At 46.9% G+C, this 27504-nt stretch overlaps 1 protein-coding gene across 3 annotated transcripts in view; it reads left to right on the plus strand.

The window, feature by feature from the left end:
- The window catches only part of LUZP1 (leucine zipper protein 1), a 43758-nt gene extending 16965 nt beyond the window's left edge, over positions 1–26793 (plus strand). For 2 of the 3 annotated variants that reach the window (XM_052810919.1, XM_052810920.1), the window contains exons 2-4: positions 11954–15230; positions 20021–20185; positions 21792–26793. In XM_052810919.1, the coding sequence (XP_052666879.1) occupies positions 12072–15230; positions 20021–20185; positions 21792–21830 (3363 nt within the window). In that variant the 5' untranslated portion in view covers positions 11954–12071 and the 3' untranslated portion in view covers positions 21831–26793. The remainder of the gene's footprint in view (positions 1–11953; positions 15231–20020; positions 20186–21791) is intronic. The other variant, XM_052810921.1, reaches the window with a different exon arrangement.
- Positions 26794–27504: the final 711 nt, after the last annotated feature.

Below are 27504 nucleotides of genomic sequence, written 5' to 3' on the forward strand. Positions count from 1 at the left end.
TTCTGAAATACACTTCAAACTATGAGGACAGCAGCCCTGCTGGTCCTAAAGAAAAAAAAATTGGGGCATGCATTAGAAAGCTAGGAGCATGCACTGTCACGTTGAACACTGGGGATAGCTGGGACTCTGTGGGTGGGGATGAGAGGTGCATCCAGTTGTTCTGTAATTGCACTGTTGAACAGCACACTGGGAGATGTTAGGGGGTTGTTTACTGCTTAGTATCCCCACATGGCTTTGCTCTGCAGCCACACTGCTGTCTTGGCCCCCAGACACTGGTGCAGGTGTGAAGTGTAGCTTCTTTTGGGCCTGTATGCTTCCTTTTTCCAAAACTCTGCTCTGTCCCAGCTTTTGAGATCTGTTGGGAGTTTGCTGAATTGCATTTCTGTGCCAAGGCTGGGCAGGCACCCACACACAGGCTGGTTGCCTGTCTGTCCTTTCATTTCTGTCCAAGGCAGAAAACAGATGGTTCAGTAGCTGCAGTGGTTCAAGGCAGTCAGTAGCTATGGCAACTCCCCAAGCTGTTCTGGTGTCGGGTGTAAGGGAGCTAAAAAGCTTTCGTCTTAGCACTTAAAAACTTCATTGATTGAGTTCTTCCAGGAAGACAGTCACAAGAATAACCAGTTTTCTGTGCTACTGGGTCCATGAACTCATTTTCTTGGGAGGGCTTTTGGAGCAATCCCCATTTTCTGCAGGGTTTGTAGGGATCCATGTGGAAACATCTGAATGGCTGAGCCAGGCTTTTGGCCAGGAAAGCTCACAGCAATCAAAGGAGTGTTCCTGCAAAGGAGTTGGCTCGGATGTCCTTCCACCACTCTGTTAATGAGTGGAGTATACTCTGTATCAGACAGGGTGCAGAGAAACATATAATACCCTATAGTTTTCATGCCAAGAGGGATATATCAGTGCCCATATGGCTCTCGGGTATAATGCTAGGAAGAATGTGAAGGTTAAAACTGCTTACACCTGATGAAAAAAATGATTCAGAGATGGTTATGAGTACTGGAAGCTGATCTTATTAGGTATATCGTACCAGGGATGCCTTTCCCAGCTCTGTAGATGATGCTGGACGATAAATTGTGTGGGTTTATGCTTTTGGGTACTTAGCCCATTTGTAGCGTGGCACTTGTCAGATGTGCAGTGTTAGTCCTATCTGACTTGGATAGGTGTTTGGGATGGGACAATACAAGAGCCCCAAGAAGATGATAAGAGCTCTACTGGATGAGAGCAAAGGTTTACCTACCCTATATCCCATGTCCAGCAATGGCTAGAAATGGACTCCCAGAAAGGAGGACAGGGACAGGGGAAGTGTGCAACGATGCAGGCCAGAGGATTTTCCCAACCTCCAAGTTTTGGCTCTGAGACTTGCTGAGCTAGGAGTGGGTCCCTGTCTCTGGATGTATGACTTTCATAGAAAAATCCCTCAATTTGTCTAGTTGCTGCTTTATGAACCCACAAGGACTTTTAGCTTGCATAACATCCTGCAGCAAGGAGTTCCCCAGTGTAACACCACGTACAAGCAGCAGCAGAGCACTGAACAGAATGAGCCCAACCAGAGACAAGCAGAAGGCAACAGGATGGGAAGAGGGAGTGAAAACACTAGCAGGAACAGGAGCCAAGCATGACAGAAGAGGGTGGAGGGAATAGAGCCATGCTTGAAGGGTAAGATTTGTGGTGGCCAGGTGAAGAGGTTAGAAGAGCAATTGTAGGAGTCAAGCTTGTTAAACTGACAATGTGGAAGATAGGTCTGAGAAGAGCTTTTACTGTATGCTAAATATCTGGGGAAAATGGAAGTTTGAGAAGCAGAGAGGTAGACTGAAGTGATGTGGGAGAGAAGAAAAGGAACAGAGGAGAGGGCACTGTAGGTCCCACCTAGGGCACCCAAGGTGCCCATCTCCACAGCATCCTAGCTGCACCAGTAGCCAAAAGCAGGTGTAGAGGAGAAGCATGAGAATAGCTAATATACACTATGATTTTCCCCCTGCCCACTTGCAGGGACTTCCTGAGTCATAGGACTTTGTGTTCTTTGCATTCAATGATCTCTGAAATTTTTTTCCATGAATTTTTCTAATAATTTTCTGGATCTGTGTAAACTTTGGCATCCATAATATCCTGCAAGTGGTGATTTCCATGGTCTTGCTGCTTGCTTTGAACCTCCCCACAGTCAATCCAGCTGATGCCCATCCGTTTGTGTTTTATGGATGGCAGCAAACATCAACTTCCTCTATTCCTCTCCTGATTTTTATGGCTCTGTATTAGTAACTCCTCCCCCCATCAGCTGTCTCTGTTTCAGACTGGAGAGGCTGATTCTGGGCAGTCTCCTTACATACAGCTTTTCTGAGATGGACAAGCCAGAAGCCCACAGTACTCAAGACTGAGCAGTAGTTTTCCCTCCTGGTTTACATTCCTCCTCTAATACTCTGTTTGGTTTTTGTACTGCTGTTAACATTGAACCAATGTGTTCATAAATACTGCAGTATCCCTGAGGAGTACAAGGCCCCTTTCCTTGAAAGGGGCAATGCTGGAGAATTACAGATAAAAACCAATGACAACTGGGTACAAAGTAGACAACAGTAACAGACAAAATGCTGGCTTCGTGGCAGGACAGTTGGGAAACTTCAGTTAGTCTGAGGCTTCTGAAGTCTGGATCCTGTGGCTTTCAGCCAGCCTGTGGGTGGTTCAGCTCCAGGCAGCACCTTGACGCTAGCACATGTTACGGGGGTGAAGTGTTGGTGACAGGCGTGGTCCCTGAAGCCCTTGCAATGCCGAGCCTGACGGAGGTGGGGTGGAGGGGTGAAGGAGGTGGAAGACCTCCATGTCCAATGAATATTACAAAGGCACTACTGAGCGGAGGCTGCTTTTCCCATGCCGTTGGCAGGATGCTGCCAAGTTTGTGACTCGCTGGAGAGATGCCCGCATAGTGTTTGTGAAATCAAATGTGACAGTAAAATCTGTTTCTGAGGACAGTACAAGTAGCAGCATGGGACACTGCATCAGAGAAGAAAAACATCTTCCTCAGCTTTGATTCCAGTGCAGGATGGGGCATTTTACTTGAAACAGTGTGCAGAAGGCAGAAAGATAATTCTTGAGGTCTATGATGTGATGAGGTCCCCAGCTGTCCCACCAACTCTTCTGCTTGCCTACAATACAGAAAAATGTGTTGCTGAATTCAAATATAAGGCAAATGTAGAGCTTGTCAAAATAGGTAACTTGTCTCTTGCATGTACAAGGCATTTTTTGATACCGGGCAGATAGGAGCAGCATGCTGAGGGGCTTTGAAAGTGTCAATCCATTTCTGATCAAGAGCTCCAGACTACAGGTAACATCCTCCTTGCCATGGCAAGGATGCCACCAGCTGCAGGGCTCTGTTTGATGCTTGTGCAGGTTAACACCATTGTGTATTGCTGGAAGGAAGATGCTGCACTTAGTCACCGAATGCTCAGACCTGGTCTCAGTGAGCCTTTACTTGTGAGTCTTTCCAGTGGGAGGCAAGCAGTGATTTTGAAGGGGAGCCAGAGGAGAGCAGTAGCAGCTTTGTAGAGAAAAGCAAAATCTCTGCTGTGCACAGTAAAGCAACAGTGACTGTGTCTGCTCAGACCCCAGTGCTGCTCAAAGCATCTGCTGTGAGCAACTGGGAGTGGCTTTATGCTCTGCTGCTTTCACATTGGCCCTGCCAGCTCCAGTAGAGAAATTCCTGTTATAATGCCAGGAGCAGAGCAACACTGAGGAGTTTGGTGGGTGATCAGAGTGTTGGTGTAGGGTCGGTGTGACTTAGTGACGTGCCAGATCCTCTCCTGCATCTGCAGAGCCTGCTGCAGTCTTCCACACTTGCTGTAGATGCTATTGGTGTCTTTGTTTTAGTCTCCTTGAACATTGTGGTTGCTGTGGTTATTTTTGGCTGCTGTCTCTTTGTTTCACATGTCTCTAGTCTAGCATTGTATTAGTCAATATTCAAACCACTTCCAGATTGTTTAGCTTGTTCTGACTTTGAAAATTTCCTCTCCAGCTAGATGCAGATGTTTCTGAGACAGTTCATCCCTCAAAATACAGACATCCCTAAAAGTCACTTGGCATTTTGCCTTTGTGTTCAGTGGGGCGAGGGTGCCCCTTTCCACACCGTGTGTAAGCAAACACATCATCTGCCTCTCTTCAGCTGCCCCAGGAGGTTGTTAGGTGCCTGCAGGTGGCATGCGGGGTTGATGACACATAGTGGACTCTGGCTCTTATTTAGACTGAATATCTTGTTTTATACCCTTTTCTTCTCCTGTTCCCATGACTGTGTATCATTGTGTGGGGTCAAGAACCAGGTGCTGGAAGGAGCTCATAAAAGGCAAAATCAAATTAAGAAAAACTTTCCTTCTGTCTCTCTTTAACTTACTGAAGGCTCTGGCCACGGGATCCTCATCTGCTGCAATTTATGACACCCATGTCCTTTTCCTATATAAGTGGCAGAGAAATTTTGCTTTACAAATGAAGAATGACATGCTGGACTCCTCCCAGCCCATTCCACCCTGGGGCAGGGAAGAAAAATCCCACTGATGCTCTCACCGTGTTGAGCTATGATACAAGCATGAATCGTTAGCAGCATTACCGCATTTGAGCATGACATGTTCACACTCCCTTGCATACGTATGCAACACCAGAAACCCTTTAATTAAAACTGCAGATGTCTATGCACACAGGGCAGAATCCAACAAACACACCTAACCTATACTTCAGGCAGAAAAGTATGCATTAGAACCATAGCGTAGTCTAATCAACTCCCCCCTGACCTGCTTGGCTATCTGGGACTGCTGAGAGGACCCCCCCCCCCTTGCTACCTCAGGTTTTGCTGATGTACGTCTCCAGAACTGTCCTTCTGCTTGAAGTGACTGTCAGCTGCCTAATGCAATTAGAATACATAGTCTGGAGACCTGCGTTGCCTAAGGCTCCCTTTCCCCAGGTGTGTGCAAACACTCCCAGCATTGTGTTCAGTGCAAAAATACAGTTCCCACGGGTATTCTAAGTAATAATTTAGCAGAAAACAGAACAGGGAAGATCTAAGCTCACTCCAGAATTTGGGGAGGTGGAAGGAGTAGTACCAGGTGTACACTCCATCCACAAGAGCATGGACAATAGCCCTACTCTGCTCCTCCCCTGAAACCAGACCAGCTGTCAGCTGAGGGATGTAAAACCCTTAGCCTGTGTGGATTTGACAGTCCGGAGGACCCCAAGGACTCCAGCTATAATGGGGCAAATTGCTATTCTTATCTCTGATTATAGCTGTGTTTGAATCTATTGATTTTCTATTGCCTGCGATGAGTGCTGCTCTCCAGGGTCTACTGGAAACCCCTACAGCTTCAAGAGCAAAAGAAGAAACGAATAAAAAGTGGCTGTAGGCCAAGGCATTAATAATTCTCATTCATCTTTAGGATTGGGTAAGGCTGGAACTTAACATATATGATGTGACATCACCCTTTTGATGGTGGGTACTGTGGAAGACCAGCAGTGCTGTCACTGGCAGCCTGGGCTCCCCCAACCACAGTGAGGGATGTTGCACTATCAGTATAAAAGCATAAGCGAAAAGATAAAAACCCAAAGATTAAGTGCAAAATGTGCTCATGAGAGATAGCGGAGTCTTCTAGCACTCCACAGACATGCATGGCAGCTGTCAGCATTTTTATCTTGGCATAGCGGAGAGCACAGTAGGAGTGGGTGCCAACAGTTATTCCCACATGGTCATGTTGGGGACATCCTGAAACCCAGAGCAGTGGGTGCTTGTGGGACTCTCACCAATAACCAAATCAGAGCAAGGAACATGACATATAGGGTAAGATGCTTCTGTGCATCTGCAGAGGAACAGCATCACAGTCCTTCTGGCAGAGGTTATCTGTGTAGGTCTCAAGTCATAGTCATTTAATTGCTCTTCCTGAAATACAAGATGGTTATCTCCTAATTCATAAAGTGTTTCAGCTAGCATGAATGTTTCTAGTTAGAGTTTTTTTGCCTCCATGCACAGCTGTGAATTGACTGTGTTTTGTGCAGACGAGATAATACAGTCCCAGTGGAAGATTATATCCAATGATGCTGCTAAAGAAATGTTTTCATAAAACTGTAGATAATGATGAGCAAAACTGAGTGTGCAGAAAAAATTAAATTTAAGAACATGAAGGGTAATTGAGAGTTATGAAAGTACTCTAGTAAATGTCCTGGATACTGAATTCTCACAGCTGTTTTAACAGGATGCTGTGGCCAAAACAGCAGGGTAGATTTAGATTAGATGTAAGGAAGAAGTTCTTCACTGTGAGGCACTGGAACAGGTTGCCCAGAGAAGCTGTGGATGCCCCCTCCCTGGAAGTGTTCAAGGCCAGGTTGGGTGGGGCTTTGAGCAACCTAATCTACTGGAAGGTGTCCCTGCCCATGGCAGGGGGGTTGGAACTAGATGATCTTTAAGGTCCCTTCCAACCCAAACTATTTTGTGATTCATTCTATGATTTAAAACCACACAGAGTCAGAAGAGCCCTGAAAGACAATCTGTACTATACAGGGGGAGGATGCAATTGATAATGATAAATATAAATAAAGTTAGGAGATACACGTACTTGTTGAGGAGGACCAGAAAACCTAATGACAAATCCATGGGGAAAAGTAGAATCAGAATGAGTCATTTATATAGTGAATCCTGGTAAATTCATTGCTGTGTTTGTTAGTAAGTTACTCCTTTGAATCACCTAAATTGTGTGCCACGTTTCTCTTGTGAAATTGGGTTTTAGCTGCAAGTGCTATAATAAAGAACCTTTTAGATCAGACAAAAATCTTTTCTCCCTGTAGGTATTTACTGGCCACACTTTTTGCCTTGATATTTGCTTTGAATAACAGATAGTTTGAGATTCCCCAGGCTTCCTACCTGTCTCATTGGAAGGGCATTTTTTCAAGAACTCGAATGCAGAATTGCCCTTGTTCTGGTGAAATCAGTGATTTCTTAGAGTTTTAAAGGGTAAAAAAGCATTAATGACTACTTTTCTGAGCTTTCACAAAACTTTCCCCAGCTTTTCCCAAACTTTCAGCTTGTGTTTTTGACGCATGGCCCCTGGAGAGAGAGGGGCATCATTCCCAGGGGAGACGATTGCCATCCAGATATCTGTGCCTGAGCCCATGTCTAGGTTCCCTTCATTGTCAGTGGGCAGAGCGCGATCCCTCAAGGGGTGATTCTTCTGCTCCTGTGAAAAGTCCTGTGTCCCTGGGAAGGTCAGCTGAAGACACTTGAGCATCTTTTTCTCTTTGAATCTAGAAGATTCAAGAGCAATTTGTAGGTGTCTCTCTTGCTCTGTGTCACTACTTAAGCAAGGTGAGATGTGTCATACTTGGGTGTGTAAATACACAGTTCAGTACTGCATACAAAATAATGTAATTTCTTCTGTCATACTTCTAGTCAGTATTTCCTGCTGATACAGCCAAGAGGGTCTGCCTATGAGCTGCAGCAGTACATCAGCTGCTTCTGTAGATAAGATTTCTGCTGTCACCATTTAAGCCTTTTCAGTGTTTCCAGGATATAGCCCTTCAGAGTTTTTGAACCCACTTTATCAGTGACTCAGATGGCTCTGTTTAACTGAACTGTCCTTATTATATTTGCCACTGCCACAGTTTTTTTGCTATTTGTGAAAATTATCATCCTCTTTTCTTCCTGTTTTTTTTTTTTGCTAAAAATGTGAAGTAGAGCTAGGATGAGAACTGCTCACTTTCTGGAAAGAGAGAGAGAGAAATCTGAAGTCTATACATCCATGTCAGATTGTTTAGTACCTTTACAAGCTGAGCAAGTTATTGCCTTATTGGATTTATTTAACAAGTTCTGTTTAAACATCCCCCAACAATATTAATTAGCATTAATAGTAGTCCCAGTGTTTGAATCCTGCACCATTCCTTTTGATATTTTGATATCAGTGACAGATTGCAGAAGAACAGTCAGGAATAGCCAGAGTAATTTAGGTTGGAAGTATCCCTGAAGGTCTCTGGTTCAAGCCCTCACTCAAAGCATGACCAGCTTAAAGCAGCCACTACATCTAAGCTAATATTTTATATTGGCTGATTCCATTCAATCTTATAAATGTGCACTTTATTTGTAATACTCATTTGTTTAGGTTCTGTTTCCAAGCACTGGGGTTAGTTCTGGCTATGCCAGGAAGTTAAAGGGCCTTCTGCTAGAAGACTTCTTGTGGATACTTTCTCCCAACATATTTGTTTGTAAAAGATGTTGCTTTATGTCTCCTACTTCTCCTTATTAAGCTAATTAGATTGAGCCTCTTTCATCTTTTGCAGTAAATCATGTCAGCTGGGGAGGTATTGGGGAGTTCCAGGGCTGCCTCTGGTAGAGCTCCGAGTACCTCCACAGATGGGGTCCCACAGCCTCTCTGGGACCCTGGGCCAGTGTTTGACCACTCTCACGGTGAGTGGGGTGGGAAAGAAGTCCTAATATCTACTTGGAATTTTTCTTCTTGCAGCTTGAATCTTCTTCTCTCACTGTGTGCCTCAGAGGAGAGCCTGACTCTGTCTTCTCTACACCCTCCTGTTCAGCAGCTGCAGGCAGCAAAAGGTCTTTGCCTTCCCTTCTTCAGGCTGAGTAAACCCAATTCCTTCAGTGTCTCCTTGTATGTCCACTGCTCCAGCCCATGGCCATCTTGGTGGCCTCTGCTGAACTCAGCCCAGTACATCTGTGTCTTTCTTGTACTGGGCAGTCTCAAACTAGACACTGCGCCCCAGATGTGGCCTCACAAGAGCCAAACAGAGAGGAAGGATCACCTCCCTCAAACTGCTGGCCGCACATGTGCTGACACAGCCCAGTCTATGGTTGGCTGCCTTAGCCAGAAGGACACACTGCTGACCTCTGTTCAACTTTTCATCCTCCAGGACTCCCCAGATCCTTTTCCGTGAAGCTGCTTTCTAGCCATCATCCCTAGCCTGTCCTGGTGCCACAGGAGCACGACTCGGACTTCTTTTTGCCGAGACTGCTGTCCACCCCTTTCTCCAGCCTGTCAAGGTCCCTCTGAATAGCAGCCCTGCTCTCCAGCATACCGGCCACGCTTTCCCATGCCTTCCAGTCCAGTATCATCCACAAACTCACTGAGAGTGCACTCCATCCCATCATCTCTGTTGTTAATAAAGACATTAAACATCATCAGCCCCTGAGGGACACCACTAGTAATTCTTTCATGCAACTAATTGCTGAGTTCAATTTTCTGTTTCATTCAAAGATTTGAGTGTTTCCTCCTAAATCAGGTTCTCCTCTGGGTCTCTGAGCAGCCTCTGACACCCACAGAGGAGATCAGTGACTCAGTCCCAACATGCCTCTCCTGCTCTTTATGATCCATGAGCTGTGACAGTGTAGCCAGAGGGTCTAAATCCTGACTCATGGCCCACACCGAGCTCTTCACCCAGCATTATCCTGTGTAGACACAAAGGCATGTTATTAGCCATGGTCCAGACTCTGTAGGAACCGGCTTTAGGAGCATGGTTTGGTGGAGCAAGGAGATGGGTAGTTCACCAGCAATATTGGGTCCCTTTCCAGGGATCTGTGCCCATAACATCCTTCCTTCCTGGTGGAGGCTGCATTGGACCACCTCAGGTCACCTCCTGGGGTGACTGTTTCTTCTGTCTGCAGAAGCTCTTTGTCTTCAGGGCAAGGTCACCTCTCTGCACCCAGTTGCTCACTGAGTTTGAGCCTCTGCTGGCCTCCACAGTGAGGCTTCCTCAGGGTGCCAGGTGTGTGTGTATGTGGGTCCTACTCCATCCAGGTGGCAACTGATGCTGCAGGAATATTTGGGATGTAGAAGAGGGAGGAAAGGGAAGAGCAGTCCCTCTGCCTCACCCCTCTGCCCACCCACCTTTGGAGGTAGCTGTCCATTTCCTACCCCTTCCCATGAAGATGAAGGGGGCTGTGGGACTGGTCTCACTGGCAGAGCTTGCTGAGCCACCATGGTCTCTCTGTGGTGAGAAGCCTGTCGCCTGGGAGCCAGAGCTGCCCCCCTCCCGGCTGGCACGACGCTTGTGGGCCACACACAGCCCTCTCTCCTGAGCTCTGCAGAAACAACCTGCAGGATCTGTGGCCTGAAAACCAGCACTGCACACCAGCCTTGCTCTGTGTCTGCCTGTGTTACGCTCTGCCAGCTGTGTCCTGGGGAGGAGGCTGCTCTCACTTCCCAACCGGTGGCCGACGCTGGGTTAACCATTAACTCCCTGCTCCGAGGCCTGCTGGGGACAGGGCTTTGTTTTCAGGGCACTGCGAAGCTGCTCGCTTTGGCCTTTCCTGCGACGCTCTGGTGACGTTTCTTGATGGGATCCTGCTGGGGTCTGAATAGCCTTTCCTGTCTGCAGACAGCCGCGCAGCAGGGCCGCGGCCCTTACAGTCTGTAGGCAGCGCGAGGGAGGGTGGCCCAGGAGCGGGATGTGATCATGGTGGTGAGGGAGGGGACAGGCGTGTGGCCAAGGCCAGGTGCACCACTGCGCGCTGAGGTTCCTCTTCGGGTGCTCTTTGTGGTGCTCCTTTCGGCTGCCCGAGGTGCAGGAGACCAAGCAAATACGTTGGTGACCCTCCCCCCAGAGTGAGGGAGGTCCCTCAGGAGAGGGGTTGCAGGGTGCCTGGTGTGCACCGTGAGTGCCCGGTGTGCGTGGCAGGTGCCTATTGGCAGCCCGGGCCCCCCTGGCCGGCGGGAAATGAATCACCTTCAGTCAAAGGCTTTGCGTTGGGGCGCTGCAGTCTCCCTTACCGGCGCTATCTCCTCCCCACATCCTGCTCTTCGCTTCTTGGCACTGTGAAATGGGAAACTCCTGAGTGTTTCCTCTGCAGGGAGCTCCACAAAAATGCTGGAGGCCAAGTCCTGCTTCAAGGCAGACAGTCTGAGCAAGGGCACAGGTCAAAGAGCTGCAGTCACTCCCCTCCCCTGAAGTTTGCAGTAGCCCTCTCGCATGTTGGGGATGTGCCCAGGACAGGATGATGCTAATGCCGAGTGCCAAAGAGGGACTTAAGATCTTCCCAGCAGCCATTCTGGCCCACTCAGGTCCCCCATCCTTGCTACTCCCTGCCAAGCACAGAGGGGCTGTTTAAAAAAAAAGCCCTGCCACTTCTGAGCTGAGCTGGGAAGAGATCTACATTCAGTGCATCAGAGGGTGCCCATGTGTTATAATCACTGCTCAGCGGCAGCGGCAGCGAAGAGAGGTATAAGCGTTTGCAACTCCTCATCTCCTGGGTGGGTGAGTGGGTGGCAGCCGAGGGCAACAACAGCTCTTGAAACAGGAGGGAGAAACTTGAAACTCCACCGGCAGAGTGTCCTTGGGATGTGACTACAACCCAGGTGAAGATTTCTGCCGAGCATCCTGGGCTGCAGGAGAAATACTGGTAGCGATGGGCAGTGCCAAGTGGCAGCAGCTTTCACACCTTCCATCTGTGAGCCAGGTGTGTGGGGGCTTACCCCATCTTCAGTGGCCACCAAATGGCTGGGGGTTGCATTTTCTAGTTTCCAGGTCTTGTTTATGGTTCCTGAATCTTCATCTCTAAGGCGTCTTCAGGACACTGGTGCAGTGCTGAAGAGAGAGGTGTCTGCTGCATGGACATGTCCGTGCACAGCGACTTGAGTCCTACACATGCATGAACCACCGCAGCCCAAGAGCTCGCAAGTAGGCAGCTTGTACTGACTGTTGAGCACTGGGATGAAGGTCTGCCGGTTGTGCACACACCACCTGTGCAGACCAGCAGAGGAGGGCACTTCCTTCCCTCAGCTATTTGGAACAGGCTATTTTTGGAAACCCTCTGTAACCAAAGTAAATGGACTGTGGCTCTTCTCCACAGTTTCGTTTCTCCTAATATAGCATTCAAAAATGTGTTTAATTAAAAAGTTATTTATATAAACATTTATAGTCTAACTTATACATTGAGAATACTTATGTTCTGAGCTCTTATATTGATATTAAACATTTTTTCTTTCAGGGTGAGATTGCCTCTTTTCAAAGAAACGGTAACATACCAGGAATACACAAGGTGTTAAAGACCACACCATTCACCAAGACTAAGCAAAGCTTTCACCTAAAAGGAATAAAAAATAAACATGGCAGAATTTACAGGTTACAAGGAAACCTCAAATCGGCACCTACGGTTCAAATTGCAGAGTCTTAGTCGCCGCCTTGATGAACTGGAGGAAGCAACTAAAAATCTGCAGAAAGCAGAGGATGAGCTACTTGACCTCCAGGACAAAGTTATCCAGACAGAAGGCAGCAATTCCAGCATGCTGGCTGATGTTGAAGCCCTGCGGAAAAGAGTGCTGAAGATTGAAGGCAAGGATGAAGAAATTAGGAAGGCTGAAGAGCTTTGCCGGTTAATGAAAGAAAAACTTGAAGAGGAAGAGAGCCTCACCCGAGAGCTGAAGTCAGAAATTGAACACCTTCAGAGGAGAATGGCAGAGCTGGAGAAGCTGGAGGAGGCCTTTGGCAGGAGCAAGAACGACTGTACACAGCTGTGTCTTAGCCTTAATGAAGAAAAGAACTTGACCAAAAAGATATCTACAGAATTAGAAATACTTAGAGTGAAAGTGAAAGAACTGGAAGCATCTGAGGACAGGCTGGATAAAACTGAGCAGAGCTTAACGGGCGAGTTAGAAAAACTGAAATCCTTAGCGCTGAGCTTTATCACTGAAAGAAAACATTTTAATGAAAGAGAAAAGCAGAATGAAAAAATAATCCAGGAGCTAACTCAGAAACTAGAACAAAACAATAAACTAAATAGGGCAGATCAAACTAGAAATGCATCCAACTTGCTAGAAAGGTCATCAAATAATCTCCTGGACAGAAATGATTTGAGAATTGAAGATGACTTGACTTCTGCATTGCCCTCTAAGGAGTCCAGGAGGAAGGGAAGTGTGGATTACCTGAAACATGTAGAAAATGAAACCAGGAATAAATCAGAAAACCAAAAGAATAAAAATCAGGAAGACAACAAAGTGAAAGATCTCACCCAAGAAATTGAGAAACTTAAAACTCAGATCAAACGTTTTGAATCTTTAGAAGAAGAACTTAAAAAAATGAGAGCCAAAAACAATGACCTGCAAGACAGTTATTTGAGTGAACAGAATAAAAACAAACTCTTAACGGGTCAGCTAGAAGAAATAAAAATGCAAATAAAGAAACAGAAAGATATGGAGAATGGAGAGGTCGAAAATGAAGATACAAGCTTTTCTAGCAGGGGAAAACATGACAGACCTAAATACAGAGGTGTCACGGCTGATTTGACAGCTGCCAAGCACAAGTCAAGGGAGCTCTCACCGCAGCAGCGCCGGGAAAGAGTAAGGAACAGAGATTTCTCTGTCAGTAATGACAGCTACAGCCACGGTGGTAAGCAGGTGCCCAGTCCAAGCTTAATGAACAGAAAAGCAGGAAAAGCATCTGGTGCATCTGCCCTTTCAGACACTGCTGTGACAGATACAAAAAGACTGGAAGAGAAATCTTTAGTTTCCACTTTTTCTTCTGGTCATAAGGAAGGCTGCATCACGCAGAATGAGGGGAAGAGATCAAAAGAGCAGCCGTCTGTCCTCAGCCGATATCCTCCCGCTGCACAGGAGCAGAAATCTTGGAAAGCACCTTCCAAACCTGTTGGTGACACAGGCCCAAGATCCAAGGCTGAAAAGCCATCTCAGGTGCTCCGTGGCAACTGCCAAACTGGTGCTGATGCACGGGATGAAAAGTCAAGCAAGGGAGAATCGGTGGCTTCTTTGGCCGAGAAGCTGAAAACAAGTCAGGCAGAAGTCAGTGACTGCTCGGGAGACGCGCTGCTCACCAGGGGTAATCACACGTCTTCCAACGGCACAGCTTCGGCATACAGGTACCACCTCTCATCCCATGTGTTGGCATCGGACTCCACTGGCTCTAAAGCAGAAGCAGTGAACACTTTTGCTGCATCACACAGACAGCCCTTGGAGGGGAGGGCTAAAAGAGCAATAATCTCCCAGGAAAAAGAATTCACAGACACATCACTTGAAAGTGCAAAGCCTTCAACACTAACAAAGCGTTCCCATCGCTCCAGGAGTCAAGAAGACATCCTGCAGGTTCTCACAGGTCTTGATAAAGAAGGCACAGAGCAGTCTTCAACTTCAGCAATGGATCATGTAAATGCTGGCTTAAAAATGGACTCCAAAACCATCCAGAGTAACCAGGAAAAACTTAATTCAGATGAAGAATCAGGAAGAAGCAAAAAACCAATCACTCAGTCAGATTTTGAGACAAGGAAGAAAGTCAGTTCCAAGCAGTTCTCCAGTTCCAGGGGAGTTTTTAGAGCATCACTTTTTGAAAATGACAGAAACACTGTAAATGATGAAGACTCCTCCAAGTGTATAAAACCATCAGATGCCAGTACTGGAGGATTTAAATCCAGAAGGTCGTTCAGCCCAAGAGAAGCTCTGAGATCAAAAGCTGTCATTAAACCTGCAATTGTTGAAAAGGATATGAAGGCAGTCATGGGAGGGACTGTTTCTGAGGCAGAGTCAGAAAAACAGAAGTCTGTTTTTAAAATGGTAACAAATAAAATGACAAGCAGCATCACAATCTTCCCTTCTGAGCCAACAGCTTCAAGGACCAGTGCAGATACAGCAGCAAAGGAAAGGCATGTTACCACCAGCAACATCATAGTTGCTCCAAATGAGCCTTCACCAATAACAAACAATCTCCCCACACCCTTTGAGATATCGATTAATAAAAGTGCTCTGAAATTATCTGAGACAGACAGAACTGGAGAGGCAGCGCCGAGAAGTAAAGCAGAAACAGTGGTCTCCAGAAGCAGCTTTATGATAAAGACTTCTGAACTCACAGAGAGGAACAGTGAGCCCCCTTCAGAGACAATCTGCTGGAAGAGCCATGGCTCTTCAGATGCAGCTTCATCTGAAACAAAACATGTCACTGTGAGAAGTTCCTGGAGAACAAGACAAGGCTTACATTCCCTGGAGGACTCTCAAACCAAAGTGGAGAAAAGCGCAGCTTCCATTACTACAAACATGTGTAGGTCCTCAGGGGACCTCTCAGAAATGGAAGGGAACAGTGCAAGAACAAACTCCCTGGAGCAGACCTCAGCAAGGACCAGTGCCACAGCTAATTCCTGGAGTGCCCCTGAACTGGGGTCCCGAAGGACCAAAAGTAACTTAAGTGCGTCTGAACTGTTGACACGCAGGAGCTATGCAAGTGATCCTACAGCAGCTTCTGCTTGGCACCGGACCACGCTACCTGTAAGTATCCTATGTGAAACACTCTTTCAGTTGATGAGCTTTTCCAAGTTGCCTGTTAGTTGTAGGGTGCCTGATTTTAAATTCTTACAGCTTATTTCCTGAAGTGCTGCCCTCTCCCAGCTCCTGCTATCTTCAGTAGAGCATCTCATATATGAAGTACCTAATTTAGACTTCTTGAAATTGGATCCATCTGCTTGGGTCTTGTAATACCATATGAATAACTATAAAGTAGCATTTCATCTTGCCAAGATCATAGAAGACATAGTCACAGCTTATGTAGGACATGGTGTGCTTTTCAGAGTGGCTTTGCATGGCACTGTCAACTTGGAGCAGTAATGAAAATATGATCAAAATGAGCAGATTTTAATAGGGTTGTGCCTCAGGCAGAGCTGTAGCTCTAATGGCAGCTGTAGAGATATAGCTCCTTTTGGTAAGAACTGCATGGTTTCCCCATGTGTAACCAGACTCTGGTCTGGAAATGCTTCCCAGGCATCTCCTAAACAGATGAGTGGTGGCTGGCTGCACAGGGCTGCTCCCTTCTTGGTCTGTGTCAATATGCCACCTGAAAAGAAGCAAGAGCCACAGGGATGGCTGTGTTCTTTTCCTATTCCTTTGGCTGGTACCAGTGAGGGGAGTCCCTCAAAGCTGGGCTGACATACGTAGACAGTTGGTCTGGTGAGCTATACTTGCCACCGGAACTGCAGGCTCCAGCATGTTTCAAGCAAGCTCACTCGCACCAAGTGCCCCTCCAGTCCGTTAAACCACATGCCGGTTCCTGCTGCAGCTCCTGCTTCTGCTCTTTACTTAGAGCTGCTCTAAGCAGCTGCTGCCATTGCCAGTCTCCAGGAGGAGACCAGCTGAGTAATCTGACAGGCCTGGTGGCAGAGGGGACAGATTCATAACCAAATGACTCTGGCATTGACAAAAATGAGGTGGTGAAGATGTGAAAGGAGTTTTACATTTGCAAAACTTCCCTTCTCTGGCAATGAGAAGCACAGAATAATTTGCACCGTTGCTTTGCTTTGCTTTGCAGAGAGTCTGTTGCCTGGTGTTACGAAGTGCTGGTTGGCCTTCTAGCTACATTTGGACACTGGAAATGCATCTTCTCCCTGGCCAGGGTTACTTGTGGGTCATAGTCAAGTCTGTACTTCTCGTTCGTGAGTCCAGGCAGAACTGACATGACTGAGGTTGTCCTTTTGCATAATGGCAGCTTATATGCTTGGGAAACAGGAAATCAATCCCTGGGCTTCCCTTTATCCCAGGAGTTTGAATTCACAGCACCCACGACCTTGAGTCTCACAGCTGAAGAGGTCTCCACTTGCAGCTGGGCTCATGTGTGACCAGTCATGGAGCCCTAAAGAGCGAGCACTCACATATTTCTTTCCCATCTTCCCTCTAGCAGCCCACCACCCAGGGCTGTGTAGCTCTGCAGTATGTTCTGCAGATGGCCTCAAGGTCACTGTCAGATCAAATTTGCTAGCTATGCAGTGTGCCTACAACAGCAGCTGAAATGCACCTGACAGAGCAATGTGACCTCTGCATGGTCATCCTGGGTATTCCTGATGAATTAGCTGTCTTCCAGCCTTGCCTGCATCTGCAGTGACAAGCAGTCAGGAAAGCGACCGCGTGGTTAGTTCACACAGGGCTGTTGAGTATTGAGTTAGGTATCTCTGTGCATCATACTTTGAAATAAAATCACGCACACCACATAGTCACAAATCTGAATTCTTGGTCATAAATTAAGTATATTTTTATCTTGTAAATGAGGAGCATGAAGTTACCCTGAAAAACTGCAGATACACAGATATACCAGATGTTATACCAAATTTTATGTATTTGGGCAGGTCAAATTATTGCATATGCCCTTGGGAAAAAACCAAAGTATCTGCCTTTGAAGGGTATCTTCAGGCTTATAATATGCCTCATATCACAAGCAGTCTATTTCTGCTGGGATTTGTGTTTCAGTTAAAGATGTAGCTATTTCTCTGGCAGAAGGTTTGGCACTGATCTATGCTAACTTTGCACGTTCAGCTCTCCTGTGAAGGCATCACTGTCACCTCTTCCCAGCTCCACTAGCCAAAGCCTGAGATTGCCTTAAGAATCCTATTTGAGAAACACAGGGTCTGTGCTGGTTTTGCCAAAATACATCTTCCTCTCCTCCATGAAATACTCATGATGTCTGACCATTTGCTGCAGCACAGCAGGAAGCTATAGCAAGCTGGAGGCTTGGCCCCTGCCTCAGCCTGGCCCTCGGGATAGACCCAAACTGAGCACCTGGAAATAATTCTTGCAAGGAGATGCCAAGGCACAAGGTGTAATTTCAGCCTTCCGGTTTTGCATGGCCGATGTAGGCAAATGTCCCTAATGAAGCTACTTGAGGCATCGGCAGCTCTTAGCAATACTTGTGCTACAGCAGCAGCAGCTCTTCGGAGCGCTGCTTTGGGAGACCCAGAAAGCAATAGGTGCTGCTGGATGGATGCTACAGCTTGAGGACCAGCTCCCTCTAGTGCTTGCAGCCAGCCTTTCTCGGGCTCCCATAAAAGCCCTGAGGAGATGCAAGACCTCAAGCAGTCATTCTGTTGGGCTTCGTGTTTCAGATAATGAAGTTGGTGTTTCTCTGGTGTGATGTTTGCTGAAAATTTGCAATGCCCAAATTAGTCCAAAGGCACTGGCAGGCAGTGAGCAGACAAGCAGGCAGCAATACAAAATGAATGCACTTAATTCATTTTTCTTGTGGCTGTGACATTAATATGACTGGAGCTGGGCTGTGTGCTGCATAAATTAGATAAAAACCTAAAGGTAGGCTTTTCTTCAAGTGAAGCTATGCATATCTTCTTACGGTGGGTGGGTCTCATCAAAAAGTCTCCCTGACAGTATCCAGGGATGTGCTGCCTCTCGCCCCTTCTCTGCTTTAGGGACTAATATAAAGTGCATCCATCACCATTTCACCCTTGCTGACTCCACATAAGCTTCTACTTAAGCAGCCAGCCATGCCACATTAGTGTTCTCATCTTTCCTTGGACCTTAGTAACTTTGTCCAACGGTTCTGTTCTGTTTTATGCAAATCCTGGGAGTCACAGCCTGTTCAGAGCAGCTTCCCAGGTGCTCGTCAGTGACTAGCTGATTGTCCTTTGGGGTGCCATGGAGCATGCTGCGCTTCACACTGACCTGGCTCTGGTGCCATACCAGGAGGTACTGGTCTGCATCGCCAACACATCAGGGGTAGCCAGCCTGATGGCCCTGGCTCAGCTCTTAACCTACAAAACTCTCTGAGACCAGTGTATTTGGATTGCTAGTCATAAATTCATGCTGCCCTACAGCAGAATGCTGCACTGTCAGGTGCCCAAGGGGATGGAGGTCCTATATGCTCACCCAGGGGCCTTGTCTCTAAAGACAACCATTGTATCAGAAATACAGAGGTGCCTAGCCGTTGCTAAGCTGTCCAGGTCCACCAAGATTACTGCCATTCACTAAATTAAAATTATCACCTCAGTTTTATGAGCAGCCTGGCCCACCATGGTTATCTCTGGCCTATGGTTGGTTGGAGGTCCCTGTGGGACCTGTCCCTGTGTTGTGCCTATTCACCAAGGTGCTGCTGCTGCTCACATCTCACAAGGGAGAGGTCAGGTCCAGTGTTTGCTGGATGTCATCCACAGTGGGGCCAGCTCAGGGCAGATGTTTGCCTATCCAGACCCACCAGATGTCACAGCTTCTTTCTGGGAGGTCATCAAAGCCTGGTGTCCATCTCACAGATGCTTTTCTGCCAGGCACAGGGGCTGCTGCCTCTCCCTTCCCTGCTATCCCTTTTGCCACAGGGCAGGGACCAAATCTGTTCCACCAGTGCCCACAGCCCTTTCATAGGGCTGTGCACTGTGTTTTTCAGCAAACACAATGCCATCCCCAAAGTAAGCAGAGCTGATAAAGCCTTCAGGAGTACAGTGCAGCTGTTGCGCTTTGCCCAGTAGCTCATTACATTATTGCAAGCTCACCATTGTCATGATTTGTTTTGTTTCTGATGTTGACATGATGGTACCTTACAATGTGCTGGAACTTGTGGATAAGGAGGTTTTTCCAGCCAGCGACAGCAACAGCAAAAGCACTGCCATCTTCCTGGGGAGCTGGAGGGTGACAGGGACTCCTCACCCTCATGACTCACAGCAGGGTGCTGCCTCAGTAAAAGACAAAGGTGCCCCAACCAGCCCTAAGGCAGACTGTAGGCATCTGAATCAAAGGGTATGATCCTATAAATGTCTCTGCCAACATTCCAAGAAAACATTAGTGAGTTTAAAAGTGCCATTTAGATGCCTATAGCAGGAAAACAGTGTAGGACACTCCCATATCACATCCTCATTGCCAAGAAAATGGGACATTCAGGTTGCTGGCCACCCCCCACCCATGGTAGAACTCAGAGTTAATACTTTTAAGAAACTGCTTCAGTCACTAAACCATGGGATTTTCTGTTGATAGTCCCTCATGGATACAAGCACTCTGGGCCCAGCAAGCCATGCAGGTTGAGCACAGATTTGTGCACAGGTCACTCAGCTGAACAGAAGACTCTGCACCCATAACTTGAATTAAAATTACTGGCTGGTTTAAAAAAAAAAAAAAATCTTTATGAAATAGCACATAAGTGAGGACATGTCAGAGGTGGCCTTGTGGCCCAAGTCCCTCCTTGCCAAAGGGACTCAAGCCAGCACTTCGCACTGCAAACCCAGGACCAGGAACCTAGTGCTATTCCAGACCCTTTCATAGTCCTCGAGTCCCAGCCTTCTTTATTTTCCTTTGCACAGGATGAAAGCAAAGATTTTGCGCCCAGTTCCAGAAGAAAACAATATGGCTCTTCTGAGTACCTCTCACAGGTTGACACACCAGGGAAAAGGCCAGCCACCAAGATGGAGCTGCAGGACCCTGAATCCAACCCCCATGCACCACTGGGTCTCCAAGTGGAGGAGCAGGTAGGTGAGTTCAAGGGCCATCCAGAAAAGAGAGTTCCAAGGCAAGAAGCCAATATCTGAACTGACCTCCCAGCAACATAACTTAGAGAACTTGTCCAAAATGAATGTAAATCTTTTATGAGAAATCCAGTCTTACATTAGCACTGCCCAGAGGTGGAGTGTCTACTGTATTGCCCTGGTAAATCATTCTACTCCTTTCCTATACTGGTAAAAAAGTACTACCTTATTTTTCTGTTTTAAAAAACAGTTCTTGTTTCAACCAGCTTTATGGCTAAAAACATTCTCCAGGGAATAAGAGGCACTGCCTCTAGTCATCCTGTGGCACATGTTGGACAATCAGGGTTGGAAACAAAAACATTTGGAGAGACAGAATCAGAGCTCTTAACTTACCTGCTTCAGCTAGCTGCTGTACTACTGGGGTGCTTGTCTGCTGCTACATACCTGCTGCTCTGCCTCCTTAAACACATCTTTCTGGACACAGAAAGAAGTGGAAAATGGCCTATATTATAGTGACTATGACTTATTGCCTGAAATATGAAAAAACTTGTATTCTAGCCTTTTCACAGGGGGGTCCCTTCAGAGGAGATAGGCGTCCAGGCAGACTTTAATTCTTCGGAGCACAGCCATGCTTATATCTGTATAAAAGACTTTCTTCCTCTCTTGGCCTGCGCAGCTGCCCAGAGCGAAGTGCATCTTTCCATTTATAGATCACCCACAGCAGGAAATAACTTAAGACCTCAAACCTGTCATCAGTGTATCTTACTGGATGTGCACAGGAGTTGCTGAGTCTTGATGTGAGAGCAGCAGGACTGCTGTGAGGCAGCTGAGAGCCCTACATAGTCATGCCTCTTGGTGAAGTTGCACAAAATTAAGAGCCCAGAGGAACGCGGTCCAGGCTGAGCTTTGCAGACTGGCATTTAGATAGGTAATGTTTGCCGTAGAGAGTAGTGAACTCACACTGTCCTTGGTAGTTGAAGAAAGGGACACCACAGTGATGCTCTGTGTGGTCACCAAGAGGTGTTACCCACAGTGACATTCATCTGGCCATATGGAGACTCCTGTACCTGAGGCTGTGCTGTGCTTCCTTTGTCTGCACAGACTGGGTCAACAGCAAATAAAAACTTGGGTAAAGTCAGGTCCCTGTAACATACACACCGTCATTTGGATCGTCTGTCTTGCCCAGACCTCCACTGACTGTAACAGGAGCCTGAACACCTTGCATATTGAGATGTGCTCTGACATTAGATCAGCTCCATCTCCTCTGTGTTGTCAGGTGGTGTGCATCTCACTTGCAAGATCCACATGCAGGGTGTGGAAGTGGGTGCAAGGTATGCTACAGTATAAAAAAAGATAATAGGCCCTGCCTCTGTGGGGCAGGGCCGGGTCATTCTGTTTTGGGCTTACTCCACTGTAAACTCTGATGGAGCCTGTATCTTCCAAACTGATCCTGCCACTGCTCTCCCCTGCCCCACCATCGGGCTAGGATCCTGATGGGCTTTAGGATGGCCTAAGGGCAACCACAATACTCTTCCCCAGAGCAAAAATGCTGCCAGAGGCAGCTGCGGGTTCTGGTCAGTCTGTGATGCTGTGGGGTTCTCTCTTACAGGGTGCTTTCCGTGCCTGCCGGACAACATCTCGGAGATGAGTTGTATTCCTTTCCACTCAATGGACATGCTGCACAGTGGAGCAAGAGGCAGGACAGTACCAAGCTCACAGGCGTCACACCTGTTTGTAACCTCTCGGGAGGCTTCAGCTAGCCTGAAACCAGTTTTCTAATGCGATTTGCAAGGTACAGGAGCTTTACCAGTGAATTCTTTTTCTTCATTGCCGAAGAGGCAGCTGCAGAGACTTTGCTCAGGGGACTCCCACTTCTCATCTCTGTACCTGCAATCTTAATCTTCTCCACAGGATGATAGGTCTGTCTCCATATGGAAACCTTGACTGCATAGCCACTCTGAATGATGGTACTCCCTGGACAAGAGAGAACTTCTTGTTAATCACTTGCATTTAGACAAGATCCCAGAAGTATCCCTGTGACTACAGTCCACCAGCCCATGACAGCAGTCCTACATGGCTCCACAACTGAAAGCTTACAGTTCCTAGGGAGAGTTTGCATTCTCCCAATACACCCTTGTTGGCTTGGGTTGTGGTCACCTCAGTACCTGTGTTGCCGGTACCCTCTGTCTCTAGGCAGGAGGAAACCATTCCCCACTAGTTGCTTACACATAAGAGGGAAAGGGAGCAGAAAATGTTGTTTAGAAGCAGTTTCTTCCCTATTGCTGTCAGTCTCCACAACAAGCTTTGCATGACCTACTGATCACCAGCTGAGATCTTGCACCAAGAACTCATCCACTGAGCCAAACCAACAGCAGTTCACGCAGCAGTGAAAATTCCTCCTGACTTGGACTGGGGTGCTTTTTTACCTGAAGCTTTATGCCCATCATGCTCTGCAGGCACCAACTCTGCTGCTCGTTCTCAGCAGTTGAGCTCTAAAGGAAAAAGAAACAAGTGCTTTTCCTCACAGACAAGCAGAATGTCCTTGATTCCTTCCAAAAACAGGGTGGAGACAGCAGGATTGGACCCTAAGCTGAGCGCCAGTATGGCTATCTAGGCAGCCTTGGTCTGTGCCCCTCTTCAGGACCACCCCATCTACCGTGTCTGGGACCGAGGTATGGTCAGAGACTGCTTCAAATACAGAGGTATGTCACCCTGTCAGTGCCCACAGGCCACCGAGTGCAGATGGCATCACTGTCGGGGGAGACACTGCCCCCCGCAGCTCCAAGAGGTGCTCAGATGTTGGACCAGCATCTGCCCGGAGCAAGGTGATTGCATCTGGCTCACACAGTCAGAGCCCTGCCACTCCTTTACATCCCACCATGCAGCTGCAGAGCTGGCCCACAGTTTTCCTGTCCTGTACACAAACACCACTGACTTCCCCCAGTACTTTCTTCTGCCTGTTGGAAACAGACACCCCTCTCTGTGGAGGGACAAGGACAATGCTGCAGAAGGGAAGAGGTTTGTTTTGGAGGTGCTGTGGGAACAGCTGTGACCCAGCAGCTCACATATCTTGAGTTGCACCCCACAGTCATTCCCACATCAACCTTCCAGACAAGCAGCTACCACAGTAGTGCGCATGTGACTATCCGTACATGCACATCTATATGCTGTATCTCCTCCCTCTCCTTTGGAATTATATGCCTCAATTCTGAGAGGCAAATGAATTAAAAAAACAGAGCCGGTTGGAAAATATCTATGGAAACATTTATATAAAAAAGGAAAGTGTTTCAATGACTTTTTTTTTTTAATAAAGATTGCCTGGAGGAAGGGAAATTTTTTTTTTTTTAAAAGTGTTTCCTTTTGCAATTTTTAGATGGTTTCCCAAATTTATATTTTTAACCCTTCATTTTATTCTTTTATTTTTCGTGACGTGTATAAGTGTCAAGTTGCATAACAAGACAAAAAGATAATGCTTTTAAATTAGTATGATGTGGCAGCTCTAATAATCTTAAATTATATTAATATAAATTATATCAACTGCTACCAGTTCATGACATGGCAGTGCTAGTACAGAATGGGATAAATATATCAAGTATAATAGGAAAAAAATTTTAAACTCAAAATCCAAACTAAAAGTGAAAGAAACTTAAATTCTGAATTTAAATTCAGATTTCTGAAATGCCTCCCCCTGCCCCATGTTTATCAGGAAGTATTGAAAATTAGTGCATATTTTGCAGTTTGAAACCACAATGGATTTTTTTTTTTTTTAAAGAGCCTGTGAAATTACAATATCCACCCTGAGCACCCTGCTTTGCTCAGAGGTTAACTGTATGGCACGATCACAACCATCACCGCCACACAAAAAAAGACATTACTGAGATCGATTGCTTGAATGGCGTCAGCTTCCCTTACCTCATTGTTCAATCTTCCAGGCTTTCCACGGCTGATAAACAGAATTGCAGCCTGACCAGAAGTGCCACATCTCAGCAGTGCTCTCATGGGGCTGGCTTGCTTGCTAGCCTCTGCCAGCCTCAGGATGCTATGTTCTGACTCTTTGCCCTTATTTTCATGTTAAAGAAAATGTTTCCCTTCAAAACTAAATATGCTGCCTCAGGTCCTCTTCCATGTGTTGCATAGGAGACGCTGCTGCAAAAAAACCCTCTGAGGCAGTGCAGCTGCTCTGCAGCAAGTGGCCCAAAATGCCTTCTGCAGTACCTGCTTGCTTAACCTGGGAGTTTGCATCTTGGAGGCATCTTGGCATGTACCTGCCTCTTCAGATATCACAGTAATTATTTACCTCTGTTTACATTCCCAAACCTGCTGCTAAGCAGCTTTCCAGCCGTATAATATATACCGTTACAATCACTGTGGAAGAACTGCTGCTGACGACTTGCTTGGCATTGCAGTTCAGTCACTCAGAGAAGCAGCGTATTTAGGAGGGCGTCCCCCTGCCCTGTGTCATTGCTGCCCAGGACTTACAGCTTAGTTTTTACAAAGAGCCGGACAGCACATACGCACTGAAGATGAGGATTGCTTTGAGTGTATGGCTTTCCTCCCAGTGATGAGCCCCGTCCTGCTGCAGTACAGTGGTCCATATCCCGCAGGACACTTGCTTACCCGAACACATCCACCAGCCCTCTCCATCTCATGTTCTTGGCATGGATCCAGCTTAGCATGGTGCTTCCAAAACTTCCAAGGGAACTGGCTTCAGTCCTGGCCAGGAAAGCTCTGCATCCCTACAACACGACATGCTAGGTTAACACAGGCTTCCTTGTACTTACCCACAAAACTCTGGCTTATCCATCAGCTTTTCAACCCCACAGCTCACCCCAGTAATGCAACCCCATGTCTGAAGTGCAAGGGAAAAACCACCAGCAGCAATAGCTGTTGGTTTTCCCCTTCTGTCAGCAAGGACCAGGCTTTTCCTTAGCCATGGGCAACCAGGCAGCTTTACCCTGCTGCTCGTCCGGCTCACAGCATGCAGCAGGAGCCCCAGCTACTGACCCAGCAATACAGCTCCTCTAGCACTGTCTGCTCTCCTCAGGTGTTCCTCACAGGTGACGTCTCTTTCTTCAGCTGCCTCAGTGGTTTGTTCAATATTTTACAGCACATACCTTGAACTCTTGCTCTAGACTCAGTCTCACTGCTTGTCAATAATGAACACAGATGTCACTCAGTAACTGTACACTGGGTTGTTTTTACCACAACCAAGATTAAATCTGAGACAGAAAACCCTCCTTAAAATTGAAAGGGGCCACGCCCTCTAATCATGAGTGCAATAGGAGCTGATTGTATTATTAAACTTATAGCAATGACTTCAGGAAACACAATTGTGTTTTACTCAAATTGCACACTTTTTTGAACAGCTGTAAAATAGAGTCTATGTGTAAATATTGCCATCACTGAAGAAGTATTTGTAATTTTAGCATATAAATATAACAGGCTTTTCAGTGGGCTTGATGATGCCGTGAGGCTGTGCATCAAGCACTCGGGTAATTCCAAAGTTGTAAATGTATTTGCTGTATAGAGGAAGTGTGTCAGTGCTCGCTTCTCCCAAGGAAACGGAGATGCTGGTCCCTTTTGGACAGCCAGTGGCTTTCCCCAGAATGGCTGGCACCAGCCTGAGGGGTCAGCAGCTTGGTGCTTCATGGAGCGGCTTCCTTTGTGTCCAGAAACACCACTGCAGCACACAGAGCAGTGCCTCTCCAGCTGCTTGGGTGGCACGGAGGGGTGACAGCTTTGCAGTGCAACCACCAGTGCCGTGCATTGTCAAACTGCAGCTCAGGGGACACAGACGAGGGGAGACCCACAGTCCTCCTGCAGATGGTACCTCCAGAAAAGGAAAAGGGCAGGAAGCACAGGGCAGGGTGGCGCACCTTGGTGCTTCAAGAGACACTTGATGAGCAATTTCCTAGCTACAGATTGAAGCAATAGGCACACTGGTGTCATCTGTAATATAGGAGACCTCATCTCTGCCACCCTTGCACATCATTGGAGTGGTCAAAGCACTGCTCCAATGTCAGCCTCCAGTGGACTGCTCTGTATGTGATGAAACATGAAGCCATTGTTTGCAGATGCCTCTTATGGTCAGTAACCTAAGGACCAAAAGGATCGTCTTCCTAGGCTGCCCAGCATGTAGCACAAGCTCCTGCCTTGGGGAAGCAGCACTCCAGGCTGCATGGAATGTATTTTTAAGAGAATAAATCTATTTTTTTGTATTTGCAGACATATATTTGGGCTGGGGCAGCTTAGTTAGAAGACAAATAATGCAAGAAATCTTTTCATAATCACAGACTCATCCAAGTTAAGCAAATTTTCCAGGGTTACAGTATTGCCTATTTCCCTAAACCAAACTTTGTGTCCAATAGAGCTATCAGCACTGTTTCACCCTCTCAAAACTCTCCCTGTCTCAGCATGCTTAGTAGAGGGAAGCCAGCTCTTTCCTCCCCAGGCTGCCCATGCAGTGGATACAGATGGTGCTCACTTCCTTCCAGTTCCACAGTGCTCTTAGTCTGCATGCCAAATGTAAACAGACACTTTATCTGCATGTCTCTCCTGATTCGAACACTGTCAGCTCTACAGTATATAACCAATAAAAACTTCTCTTTTTACACGTTTGTGATGTGGTATTTATAGCTCTGGCTGAATGCCTGCAGAGTGTCCGTTACTCAGAGGTACTGATCTGCCTTGGTGAAGTGCTGAGGCAGCTGCACTCTGCAGCACTGTGTGTTAGTGCTGAGTCTGACTACCTTGTTCTTAGTTTTTTGCCTGTATCCATGCTGATCTCATATATCCATTCCTAGGCTGCATTTAAGACATGGACAGTGCAGACACACATGGCAAATCAAGTTGAACACAGCCACTCTCCACTTTGGATGACCTGGACTTGGCATTGCTGAGAGCAGGTTGGAGGAAGGGCTTTCCTACAGAGGGAAATGAGCCACCGCTTCATTACATTTCCTTGACTCAGCCAATATAGATTGTAATGGAACCAAGATCCATTGGCCATCTCCTGGAAGAAGCTGGAGGATATAGAGGTCAGTACAAGTGGCAAAGTCTCTTTCACAGTTCCTAACTTTCTGGCACATGCAGGTACAATTAGCACCTATCATATGCAGGACAAGTCCCTGTGACTATAACCACATCATTTGGAGAGAAGTATGTTGATTTGTAAGGGGCTCTGGGCACCACACTATATTGGACAAAGCTCTTTTCCTTATATCTGGTTTATTCTGTTTGACTGCAAAACTGGATGCATTTCCAGAAGCTCTATTAAATGGGTTATTAGTATTGACTGGCATTTTAGGAGCCATCCATAGCTG

Source organism: Harpia harpyja, chromosome 16 (genome assembly GCF_026419915.1).
Source record: "Harpia harpyja isolate bHarHar1 chromosome 16, bHarHar1 primary haplotype, whole genome shotgun sequence".
Classification (NCBI taxonomy): domain Eukaryota; kingdom Metazoa; phylum Chordata; class Aves; order Accipitriformes; family Accipitridae; genus Harpia; species Harpia harpyja.